Source organism: Hyaena hyaena, unplaced genomic scaffold (genome assembly GCF_003009895.1).
Source record: "Hyaena hyaena isolate Hyena2069 unplaced genomic scaffold, ASM300989v1 scaffold_395, whole genome shotgun sequence".
Taxonomy (NCBI): Eukaryota; Metazoa; Chordata; class Mammalia; order Carnivora; family Hyaenidae; genus Hyaena; species Hyaena hyaena.
Window position 1 is genome coordinate 1,518,692 of NW_024081029.1, and position 12,458 is coordinate 1,531,149.

General features: G+C 40.3%; 1 protein-coding gene and 1 long non-coding RNA gene across 5 annotated transcripts in view; one reads left to right on the forward strand and one right to left on the reverse strand.

Annotated features, from left to right (window-relative positions):
• The window catches only part of LOC120244949, a 30,430-nt gene extending 18,412 nt beyond the window's left edge, over nt 1-12,018 (reverse strand). For both annotated transcript variants that reach the window (XR_005531668.1, XR_005531669.1), the window contains exons 1-2: nt 11,933-12,018; nt 11,387-11,454 (exon numbers count right to left, since the gene is read on the reverse strand). This is a non-coding gene — a long non-coding RNA (uncharacterized LOC120244949). The remainder of the gene's footprint in view (nt 1-11,386; nt 11,455-11,932) is intronic.
• SLC4A4 (solute carrier family 4 member 4) overlaps nt 1-12,458 on the forward strand; it is a 299,108-nt gene that overhangs the window by 263,156 nt on the left and 23,494 nt on the right. For all 3 annotated transcript variants that reach the window (XM_039251771.1, XM_039251773.1, XM_039251772.1), the window contains one exon: nt 11,945-12,123. In XM_039251771.1, the coding sequence (XP_039107702.1) occupies nt 11,945-12,123 (179 nt within the window). The remainder of the gene's footprint in view (nt 1-11,944; nt 12,124-12,458) is intronic.

Below are 12,458 nucleotides of genomic sequence, written 5' to 3' on the forward strand. Positions count from 1 at the left end.
CTACCCAGTCAACATTTAAATTTATGAATGTGTCATAAATATAATAAAATATAGTTTATTTGTTTAAATCAGGATCCAAAAAAGCTCAAACCTTATTATCTTAAATCTTTTATAAACTTTTAGTCCATAAGTTTTCTTCTCCCTCCATCAGTCTGGTTGGTTTCCTAGTAATTTATTTGTTGAAGACAACCAGGTTGATATTCTGTTAATCTTTTGCTATATAACAAGCCACCTGAAAATTTAGTGAATTAAAACAATTTATTATCATCTCTTATGTTTCTTTGAGTTTACAGGATTCATATGGATACTTCTTGCTTGAAGTCTCTCCTGCCTCTGCAGTTAGTGACATCTGAAGGGTTGACTGGGCTGATTGTCCAGGATGGCTTCTTCACTCACTCACATGTCTCACATGCCTAGTACCTTGATATTTCTTGGTGTGTCTGTCTGTTTGTTTGTCTGTCTTTTCTTTCACCACATTGCATTTCATCCTTCAGAGCCTTTCTGTGTGGGTTAGGCTTCTTGAAGCATGGTGATCTTGTTATTTGTACTTGATACATGGAAGCTGACTTCCAAGAATTAAGAGTGGAAGATGCAAGACCATTTCATAGTTACACCTACAACTGGCATAGCTTTATTCTTTATTTTGCTATAGTTGATTGGTGAAAATAGTCCATTTAATGGGGTGAGGAAGGGCTCCATTGTTTGATGGAGGAATAGCAATTTTACATTGTAGAAAAATATACAGGGTAGGAGATTTTTTTTTAGTCATTTTTGAAAAATAAAATCTTCTACATTTGTATTGCTGAATGTGAGTTAGTCTAGATCATGGTGCTTGCTTCCCTGTATTGTCATTTAGTATGTTCTTTTGTCTTCTGTATTTCTTTTAAGTTGGTCATTGGGGAGCACCTGGGTGGCTCAGTTGGTCAAGTGTCCAACTCTTGATTTTGGCTCAGGTCATGATCTCATGGTTTGTGAGATCAAGTCCCATGTCAGGCTCCATGCTGACAGCACAGAGCCTACTTGGGATTCTCTCTCTCTCTCTCTCTCTCTCTCTCTCTCTGAATGCCCCCCCAACAATAAATAAACTTAAAAAATAGAAAAAAATAATTGGTCATTGGATTCAGAAGCTTGATGAAGTGTAGTTTTGACTTTTTTATATCTATATCTCCTTGTATAGTTTTGAGGTAGGATGGCAAGACATTCATAGAAGGCCAGGACTGCTTTACTCTGTGTTTTTGGCTTAAGATTTTCTATACTATACGGGTAATGCAAATTCAACATGCAGGTTTATAGTTAGAAGTATCTTTCAAGATTCTTTTTTTTTCTTATGGCTTTATATCTAGCAGGAAGGCCAAGAAAGGCATATATCCCCAGTGTCTTTCTCTGTCGAATATTTTATTTCCTAGTTGACCAAGTGAGTATGCTCTGTTTAGAGCATCCTAATTTTATTTCAGCAGATGTCTTTCGTTTATATTCTTTGCCCAAGATCTCGGGAGTTGGTCTCCCAGAGTTCAGATGGTCATTCTGAATCCAGGCCTGAAATCCCCCAGGTTTGGCATAGTCTCTCATGGTGGGCCCAAGGCTCCAGGGCTTCCTAACCTTGTAGATTTACTCTTTCTTGTTGCCATTGTTTTCTGTCTCCAATTGTTTCTTTTATTTTATGGTAGCTAAGCCATGATTTCTAAAAGATATTTTCTGTATTTTGTGGAGCATTTTTAGATGCCTTCTACTGGGAGGGGTTTCAGTGTTGATTTAGTTTTAAAGGCTAGAAATGGATGATAACTAATATATTTTATTCTGAAAAAAGTTAGGAAGCACATTCTTAATTTTCGAATATATAATTTTGGAATATATAATTGGCCAGATGTGCTATGTGTCTTTGGAGGTAAATGCCTATTTACTTTTGCTCATTAAGTTATCCTGTTAATAAAATTCAGAATTTCAAGTTTAGCAAATTCAGATAAGATATAATAAGATTATATATAATTAAAATTATATATAAGTGTGTATATATATATATATATATATATGTATATTCTTAAGTATTTATTTTTAAGTAATCTCTACACCAAACATGGGGCTCGAATTTACAACCCTAAGATCAAGAGTTGCATTCTCCACTGACTGAGCTAGCCAGGTGCTTCTGATAAAATACAGAATTGTAAAAATGATCCTGTTCCCTGTAGAAAACATTGGAAGATCAGGACATATTAGAATTTACCTCTTAAAACAGGAATTGAGTACATAAAAAAATAAGTTTTCATCACTTTAGGAATCACTTATTTGAAATCATTTCTTTGAATGACAGTAGGTACAGAAGTGCCAGTCTTTTGACACAAATCTAATAATACCAGCAGAGATACATCATGGGTGAAAGACTTTTCACTCCGGATATGGTTTTATTTACATTTTGTTAGGAAAAGTGCCTGTGGAATGTGAAAATTGGAGATCCTGCCTAAAATTAAAGGGGCCTGACTGCTATGAAATTGAGTCAAAGAAGCAACCTGAAACAGTGAGAGGAATGGAGGCATTGTAATATTAAAAGCAGTATGTTTTTGGGTGGCATTTGCTTTGGCTCAATGCCAAGTGGCCCTGGCTGGCTGACTGCTCTGTTGGGATGGGATCCACCTTTCCACTCTGCTGAACAGCTCTGTGTTGATGTAGGAACGCAAAGGCACTTGGCTTTTCTTGGCCATCATTTTGGTTAGTTATGTCCCACATTATCCCTGCAGAGCACTCAAAGGCAAACCAGGTTCAGCAAGGTCATGACGTCTCCAAGGTTATTTCCTGAGTCATTGCAGAGGCAGGAAAAAAGTCTGAGCTTTAGACTGCAAAGCAAGGGATACTTCTCACGAGAAAAATGATTTTAAGTGTGTGGGAGGGAGAAATAATTTAGGATAGGTATCTAGAAATAGAGATAAGTCGGTGTATCACTAAATTTTCTGATACCCTCCATGATAAAACCCTTAATTAGAGGTTGTTTTCTTGGATAACTCCAAATTTTGCCCTGTCTTATTTTTCCTTTCTATTCCTGTTATCATAACCTTAGATCCAGTCCTTTCATTTCATGTCTAGACTATTCTAACTGTTTAGCCATGAGTTAATAATCAGTTTCCCTTGCTTCATTTCAAAAGCAGTAATTTTTTAAAAGTATTATTCTTATATGTCAGTCCTATCTTCCTAAACCTGTACAACCTTGGCCTTCTAGACACTTGCCCCTTAAAGAAATTCCATTTGCCTTAGCCTGGGATTTAAGTCTCTCCGTGATATGTTCTCAACCTAAATTTAGAATGACCCTCTCCACACACTATACAATGCTCAGATCAAATGGATTATTGGTTTCTCCTCAAGTCTGGCAGCATCTTCTGCCAGTTACTCTAACTCTCTTCTCCAATCCTCGGTAATTGCCACTTACCAAAATCCTTCCAATCTTTTAAGGTCCTCTGGATATAAACTTGTCAGTGTAGCCTTCACTCCTAATGTAATTTCTGTTGCTCTTGTTTTTGCCCTTACCATATGTGTATTACTCTGTGGCACTGGTCACATGATGTCTTGAATGGGAGTTCTGTTGTGTAATTACCTTCTCTCCTTTTCTGGACCAAATGTTTTCAAGGCAAGGGCATGTTTTAGTCTTCTCTCCAGCTCTCATGTGGCCCGTCACAATGATTTCCATATGGTAGGCTCAGTAAGTACATATTGAAGAATGTGGTTATCTTGGGCCACATGGTTCTCAGAGTTGTTGCACTGTGTGAGACGGGTGAGAGCTGAAAACGTGCCAACCCATCTCCGGTTCTCAGAGTGAGTGCTCCTATTATTCAAAGCCCTGTTTTTAGATGTCATCATTGCAGGAAGTTTCTGTGTGTTCACTCTAGACATTGTTAAACAGTTTATTCTCTGTGCTTGAAGTGCCCTATTTAAACCTCTTTGAATCTCTGTGTAGACTGCTTTATAATTTGTGTACAAATCTGAGTCCCTTCATCTGATTGTGAGCTCCTTGGGGGAGAGGAACTAAGTCATGGTTCTTGGTGTCCCCATAAACCAGCTTATTGTCTGGATCATGGGGGGCTCCTAGCGTGAATGTTTATTCTGTGTCTGTGCATGCATGTACTGCTCCTGACCCTTTATTACCATCTGTTTACCAGATGTAAACTTTAGACTGTTAAATTTGTCGTTTTCTCCCCTAGATTTTGATTTCTGGGGATTTATTCTTAAGTGACTTTTGTTCTGTATTAGCAAAGCATATATAATATCAAAAGGATGTAAAGTTTCACTTCCTACCCTGCTACTTAAAATAATTCTCTAGTTTCAGAAAGTAGAACATCCTTTGGATTTATATTCATGAAGACAGAACTTTTATATTTAAAAAAATTTTAATGTTTATTTACTTTTGAGAGACAGAAAGAGAGACAGAATCAGACAGAGTGTAAGCAGAGAGAGGGAAGGGAGAGGCAGAGAGAGAGGGAAACACAGAATCCAGAGCAGACTTCAGGCTCTGAGCTGTCAGCACAGAGCCCGACGTGGGGCTCAAACTCATAAACTGTGAGATCATGGCCTGAGCTGAAGTTGAATGCTTAACTGACTGAGCCACCCAGGTGCTCCAAGACAGGATTTTTTTTTTAAACTTTAAAGGGCATACTTAGCCTTTTGAGCATTTTTTGAGTCCTTGCTATGTATGGAGCATTTGTGTTAGATGTTGAAGATAAGAATTGTTCTAAGTTATGGTCTCTGCCTTGAAGGAGTTTAGTGGATTTTCCCTGTTCACCACTTACCTTCACCATCAAGGTTGGGATTGACTTGCCGATCATACACATACAATAAGGTATTTATCTCCATATCTGCTTCAACTAATAATCTATAAACCCCTTAATGACACATATTCTGTTTTACTTATTATCTTATCTAACACAAGGCCTAACATAGTCTAGGTGTTCGATGAATGTTTGGGTTTTTTTTTTTTAATGTTTATTTATTTATTTTGAGAGAGAGAGCATGAACAGAAGAGGGACAGAGAGGGGGGCAGAGATAGAATCGCAAGCAGTCTCCATACTATCAGCGCAGAGCCCAATGCAGGGCTCCATCTCATAGTCCCTAAGATTATGACTTGAGGCAAAATCAAGAAGTAGACACTTAACTACCTTAACCCAGGCATCCCATGAATGCTTATTAAATAACAGTTTTCTAAGCAAAGATATGAGCAAATGCAAAGGCCCCAGGGTGGAAAGAAGCTCAGTATGTTGAAGAACAGATAACAGACCAGTGTGACTGGAACATGATTCATGATGAGGTCAAAGGGAGTAGGGCCTGATCACATAGAGCAAAGGTTCTCAAAGGTGGTGGCTGTCCATGTACTAGCATCCACTGGATGCCAGTTTCACTCTTTCCCCCCAAGTTGTGACTAACAAAAATGTTTATAGACATCGACAAGTGTTCCTTTGGTGGGGGAAATAGTTCCAGGAAGAAACACTGATATAAAGCCTTCTAGATGATTTTACTGTGTTTTATTTTCAGTGGAAACAGGAAGCCACTGGAGAGTTTTGAGCAGGGAAGTACTGCAAAATAATTGAACTCTTAAAAAGATTACTCTGTGAGGAGAGTGGGTTGTGAGGGACAGGAGCGAAACAGGTACTTCCATGGCGGGAATGGCATGGAGGACCAAGGGTTGCTGGGCGCTGTGAAGGAAGCAGGAGAATTTGAATGAGACTTTGAAGAAAGAATAGATTTAACCAAACAGCAAGACTTAGAAACAGAGTACCAGTGTGAAGAGTGGTGCAGTGCAAGGCATGTTTAAGGATAGATGAAGTTTCGGGACTCTGAGGGTCCCCATCATTGTATCAGACGCAGAGCCTCAGCATGGAAGCCGGGTGCTTGTCATGGCTGCTTCTGTCCTGTCTGACTTGCTCAGCTGCTGCTGACCTTCCCTGCTCCCTCAGCGTTCCAGCCTGGATGAATGGCATCAGCAGTGCATTTAAACACTGTCTCCTGCAGTATTAGGATGGATGGGAGAAGTGCAGGGAGGAGTGGCTAGGAGGCCCCCGTATAGTCCAAGTAGGAGACTGTGAAAATCTGCCAAAGGCATTGGCAATAGGGAGAAGGGGCAAGAACCATTCACATGCTGTTTTTGAAATATTTCTATAGTTCATACAGTACTATTTCCACTAAAAGTTTTTTTATATTTCCATTAAAAGTTCCAATATTTGGGGAACGCCTGGGTGGCTCAATCGGTTGAGAGTCTGACTTCAGCTCAGGTCATGATCTCACCATTCGTGGGTTCAAGCCCCACATTGGGCTCTGTGCTGACAGCTCAGAGCCTGGAGCCTGTTTCAGATTCTGTGTCTCCCTCTCTCTCTGACCCTCCCCTGCTCACGCTGTCTCTCTCTCTCAGAAATAAATAAAACATTACAAAAAATATTTTTAAAGTTCCAGTATTTGAGGGGTGCCTGGGTGGCTCAGTTGGTTAAGTGTCTGGCTCTTGATTGAAGCTCAGGCCGTGATCTCCTGTTTCGTGTGCTGGAGCTACCAGTGCAGAGCCTGCTTGGAAATCTTTCTTTCCCTCCCTCTCTGTCCCTCCCCTGCTCTTACTCTCAAAATAAATAAATAAACATTTAAAAAAAAGTGCTAATATTTGAATGTTATTTTCATTCCATTCAAATCTAGTTATTCAGATACCTTGGCTAAAAGAAACATTTTAGAGTTGGCTTGTTGTCACATGGATAGGTTTGTTTTGCAGGAACAACTTCTCTAACATAACCATTTGGGTTCTGGGTCTTTATGGCAATAGTTGGGGCACCATGAATTTTTTTAGTGCAGCTTTTACCATTCTAGTCAAGAGTTATGTCTCCAGTGTTTACTGTATGTAGGATGCTGTACTGGATACACATTGTAAGCCTGAAATTTGGCAGGATACATTGTTTTTTCCTCTTTGGACTCAGTCTCCTTAAAATCTCTCCCACCTGCCCTATTACTTTAGTGGGAACTGTGCCATCTCGGGCCTGGGCTACCCTATCATGTCTGTACTCTCTGCCTCCAATCTTGACCACTTCTAGTATGTCCTCTACAAAACAATAGAGCCATCCTTCTCAACAGAAATCTGGTCATATCACTTGCCTGCTTAAAAACTTCTAATGGTTTCACATTGCTCTTATGATAAAAATTCCAAAGTGTTTAGCAAAACATCAAAGTTTTTTAACTTCGGTAGCCTTATTCCTTACCTCTCCCATCTCCTTGTATGCACAAACTGTTTCATCTTCTCAAAATGGCAGCTTATTTGTCTAGTTTTTGTCTCCTGCTTCCCTGAATCTTGCCTCCCAGCTAGTTATAGCTCACATTTTAGGACTCAGCTTAAATACCACCTCCTAAGCAAACTGTCTTTGACTTGGTAACCTTTCTGGATGCTCCCATGACACTCCAAGCTCACCCCAACTATAGAACACTGTGGTATTGGAAATGCCTCTTCATTTATCCAGCTCTAGCACTACATTATAAGCCACTTGAGGGCAAAAATTGTATTTTATCTGTAATTTTACTTCCAGGATCTAGCAGAGTGTCACTGAATGAATGAATTAACAATCATTTATTTATCCAACAAACATTTTTTTAGTAGTTGATTGTCAAGTTGGTTTCCATATAACACCCAGTGCTCATCCCCACAAGTGCCCTCCTCCATGCCCATCACCCCCCTTCCCCTCCCCTCCACCCCCATCAGACCTCAGTTTGTTCTCAGCATTCAAGAGTCTCTCATGGTTTGCCTCCCTCCCTCTCCCCCAGTATTCCCCCTTTCTCCTCCCCCCACAGTCCTCCATTGAGTTCTTCCTAATCCTCGTATACGTGCAAACATCGGGTAGCTGTCCTTCTCTGCCTGACTTATTTCGCTCAGCATAACACCCTCAAGTTCCATCCATGTTGCTACACATGGCCAGATTTCATCTTTCTCATTGCCATGTAGTATTCCATTGTATAAAGGAAACCACATCTTCTTGATCCATTCATCCGTTGATGGACACTTAGGCTCTTTCCATGTTTTGGCTATTGTTGAGAGTGCTGCTATGAACATTGGGATACATGTGCCCCTTACTTACTGTATCCCTTGGGTAAATTCCTAGCAGTGCTATTGCTGGGTCATAGGGGAGTTCTATTGTTAATTTTTTGAGGAACCTCCACACAGTTTTCCAGAGGGGCTGCACCAGTTTACATTCCCACCAACAGTGTAGGAGGGTGCCCATTTCTCCACATCCTCACCAGCATCTAGAGTCCTCTGATTTGCTCATTTTAGACACTCCAACCGGTATGAGGAGGTATCTGAGTGTGGTTTTGATTTGTATTTCCCTGATGAGGAGGGATGCTGAGCATCGTTTCATGTGTCTGTTGGCCATCTGGATGTCCTATTTGGAGAAGTGTCTGTTCATTTCTTCTGCCCATTTCTTTACAGAATTGTTTGTTTTCCGGGTGTGGAGTTTGGTGAGTTCCATACAGATTTTGGATACTCGCCCTGTATCTGATATGTCATTTGCAACTATCTTTTCCCTTTCTGTCGGCTGCCTATTCGTTTTGTGGATTGTTTCCTTTGCCGTGCAGAAGCTTTTAATCTTGATGAGGTTCCAGTAATTCATTTTTGCTCTTGATTCCCTTGCTTTTGGGGATGTGTCAAGTAAGAAATTGCTGTGGTGTAGGTCAAGGAGGTTGTTTCCTGCTTTCTCCTCTAGGGTTTTGATGGTTTCCTGTCTCATATTCAGGTCCTTTATCCATTTTGAGTTTATTTTGGTATATGGTGTGAGAAAATGATCTAGTTTCATTCTTCTGCATGTTGCTGTCCAGTTCTCCCAGCACCATCTGTTAAAGAGGCTGTCTTGTTTCCATTGGATACTCTTTTTATCCAACAAACATTTACCTAGACTGCTTACTCTATGATGGGTACTACGCCAGGTTCTGGGGTTTCAATGGTAGTGAACAAAAACACATGGTCCCTGTCCTCGCAGAGCTTCTGGTCCCTCAGGATGCTAGGTATTATTCAAATAATGATGCAAAATGTGACAGTGCAAATGTGGCTAGTTCTGTGAAGGAGAGGTGATGATGCTTTAAGAGTCTATAAGAGAGGGTGTGGCTCTCTTCAGGAACTGTAGTGGCTCTTACACTGAGCTTCAAGCATTAGTAGGAATTAGCTAGATGAGGCTGGGTGGAAAGAGTATTCTATTCAGGCACAGGAATCACTGTGTGTGCACAGGCCTTACGAGAGAAAGTAGCGTGACAGGAATGAAGGCCTGATATAACCCAGTGAGGCTGCATGAGAGAGGGAGAGTTGAGGATGGAGAGGGAACCGCTCAGAGACAGACCTGGCAGGGCCTTCAGGTCACTGATTATTTCCCCTTCCTCTTGAGAGCATCAAGAGCTCTCAGTATGGTTGAGGGAAAGGAAGACTGTTGGAGGAGAGTGATGTCAAGGCACACAGTAATTATTATCTATAATTACTTTCTCCCAGAACTTTTATTTATTTTGGTGGTTTTGCATAGCTTCCTTTGTATTCTACTTTCTACAATCCTAATTTTGCCCTCTTTGGTATTATGTGGTGCCTTAGTCTCCAGGACATCTAATTCAAACTTTTGTTTTTGTTCAGATAGAGCAAGAAAGCATGGAGTTAGCTCACGGTAGCCCACATGACTTTGTCTGCAACAACTGTTCTTTGACCCATTGATCTAACCTCAGGTTGTTACAGTTTCCTTGATTTGGGGATCCTCGCTGTTAATTACCAGTTTGGTACCTTCAATATGGTATTGAGTGACTTAGTCTAAATAGGGCTTGAAACTATGTGATATTTCCAGCTCTTGTCCACCTCCCTTTCTCTCTCTCCCCAGGTGATTCACCTTTCTGCCAATTAACAAATAAAGGTTTAATTTTTTATATGGCTAATTAAGAGTCTATAGTTGCCATTCAGAAGAATGTATACATGCTATTTGTCATTCATTTTTTTGGTAAATATTAATTGAGAATTGACTATGAATCATGCACTCAAGTATTCAGGATAGAGTGAAAAATAGACATAGTCCAGGTCTTCCTGTTTCTTGGAGTCTAATGCCAAAGACAGATAAATACACATGTAATTTCGAAACAGTACTGGTGAGGAGCACTTTGGGAAAGAAAAGCATAAAATGACAGGGAACATAGAGGAGGAAATCTATCCTTACTGGACTTACATATCTCACCTGGGCTGAGGCAGGAAAACTACCAGAAAAGCTGAAGGCTGATTTAAGTCTTAAGGATGAGTAGGAGTGATTCAAGGTAAGAAGAAGGAAGAGTAGAGGTTATTCCAGGGAAAGGGTGCTATATGGACAAAGACACAAAGGCATTAGTATGTAAGACATACTGAAGGAATTGCATATGGTTGAAAGAGGCCATCGTATAGAAGCCAGCAGGGGTGAAGTGAAAGATGAGGCTGCAGATGTGGACAGAGGCTAGATCATGAATGATCTATAGTTCGGTCATAAGATACATCCATAGGCAGGAGTGAACAAATCCTATATATTCCACCTTAAGTATAGCCAGAATCCCAGTACTGTGCCTGTAAATAAGTTGGTAGTCAGTATTTCTTCGGAATGAAATGACCAAGACCCAGATGTATTATGATCCTCACTTCATTAGTTACTGTTGAACAGGTTTATTTTAGCTCATCCCCACCCTTTGCTCTCCTTTCCCCTACCTTATTTCACTCCCAATTCAAACCCTGTGCTTTCAGACCATTTGTACTGAAATGAATTGGCTTTATCCTTTGTCTCCCAAGGATACTTTGTTCATAGTCTAACCTGGGCTAAGTCAATATATGTTCTTCTTTCTTGTGTCAATGCTACCCTTGCTTGTGGTGAGTTCTTTGAGATCATGATTAGACCCATGTTTGCGAGCCAGGGGTGAAATCTTGGCATTTCAGTGAGAGGAGAGCAGTGTTCTAAGTGTAACAGGATCCAAATGATAACAGTCACCAGGTTCCTGGTGTAAATCACATTCTCATTTTGTAAAGTCAGCGTCTCTATTCCCTCAGATTGGTGGTACTCTGGCCCTTGGTGCTGCTGCTTACATGCTGTGAAAATGGACTGCTTTATTTTCTCAGGCTCCATAGGGGTATTAAGCATTTGATTTCTTCATAAATAGAGCAGAGAAATATAACCGCAGAATAACACTGTGGACACATTTAACAATATTTATTTAGTGAAGAAAAGAACTAGACCTTTTGTTATATCGTCTGCTTTTCCAGTCAGTAAATGTTATCGTGACCATTGGGCAGTGTTTGAAGTCAGCCTCTTCTGATGAAGGAGGTACTAGTTACCTTAATGATAATGGTTACTAGGTTATTAAACAATTATTTCCATATACCATGAAAAGTGAGAAATAGTCTTAGACATACCTTCTCAAGGTTGCTTTTAGATCTTTGGTCTGCATATTCTGAATACCGTCCAAGTGAAGAGCATATTGCTAAACAGTCAAGCACAGAAGGATTAGTGCCTGCCTTTAAGATGCCTGTTGTACTTTGTTAACAACCACCGCCGCCGCCGCCACCACCACTCCCATCACTGTTTTTTGAGCTCCTACTATGCAAGAACCACTATCTTTTAAGATCCTACTGTTACTTCACTGAATGGTTCTAGTAACTCTTCAAGGTAGATCTATAGCTCCATTTTTCTGATTACAAAATTGGATACAGAGAGGATAATTAGCAATAAGTAAGCTGTGACCACGGTCGGGCTAGAGGAGGTGTCACGTGGCAGCTTTGTGTTTAATTGGTGGGGGGAAGGTAATATGAGGAAGATAAAGCCCCCTTCTTTGAGGAGCTGACTGTGAGGTAGATATTTTTAGCAAGCAGTGAGTGTTGGGGTTATTTGGTAATCTTAATTCCCATCTGGAAATAGGACAAGATAGAAACATGAGCATCTTCTCCATGTGGTTTTGTTACCTCTTTCTACAGAAGGGAGCTGGATATCACCTGGATCTCTTCTGGGTGGCCATCCTCATGGTGGTGTGCTCTTTCATGGCTCTTCCATGGTATGTGGCTGCTACTGTCATTTCCATTGCTCACATCGACAGTTTGAAGATGGAGACCGAGACTTCTGCACCTGGAGAACAACCAAAGTTTCTAGGAGTGAGGTATGTTAAGTCAGAGGAAAATGGCTCTGCAAAACACATGGTGCCACATCTATGTGTCGTTCAAAGGGAATGAGCAAAATTGGAGGAGAAAAGGCTGGTGATGATTAATTTATTCCTGTACTTGCTGTTCCAGAAAAGACTAAATTTTCATTAGAAGAAAGTCTTCAATAATTTTTCAAATTCACTTCTTGTGTTACATAAATCTCTTTTGATTAATGAAAGGCTAAACGATGCAACATAAAAGTGCAAACAGGTCATCCATTTTCTTGAACATGCGGCTCATTTCGGTGCTGTGGTACTTACTCTATCCCAATTCTATATAAAGGCCAAACTAA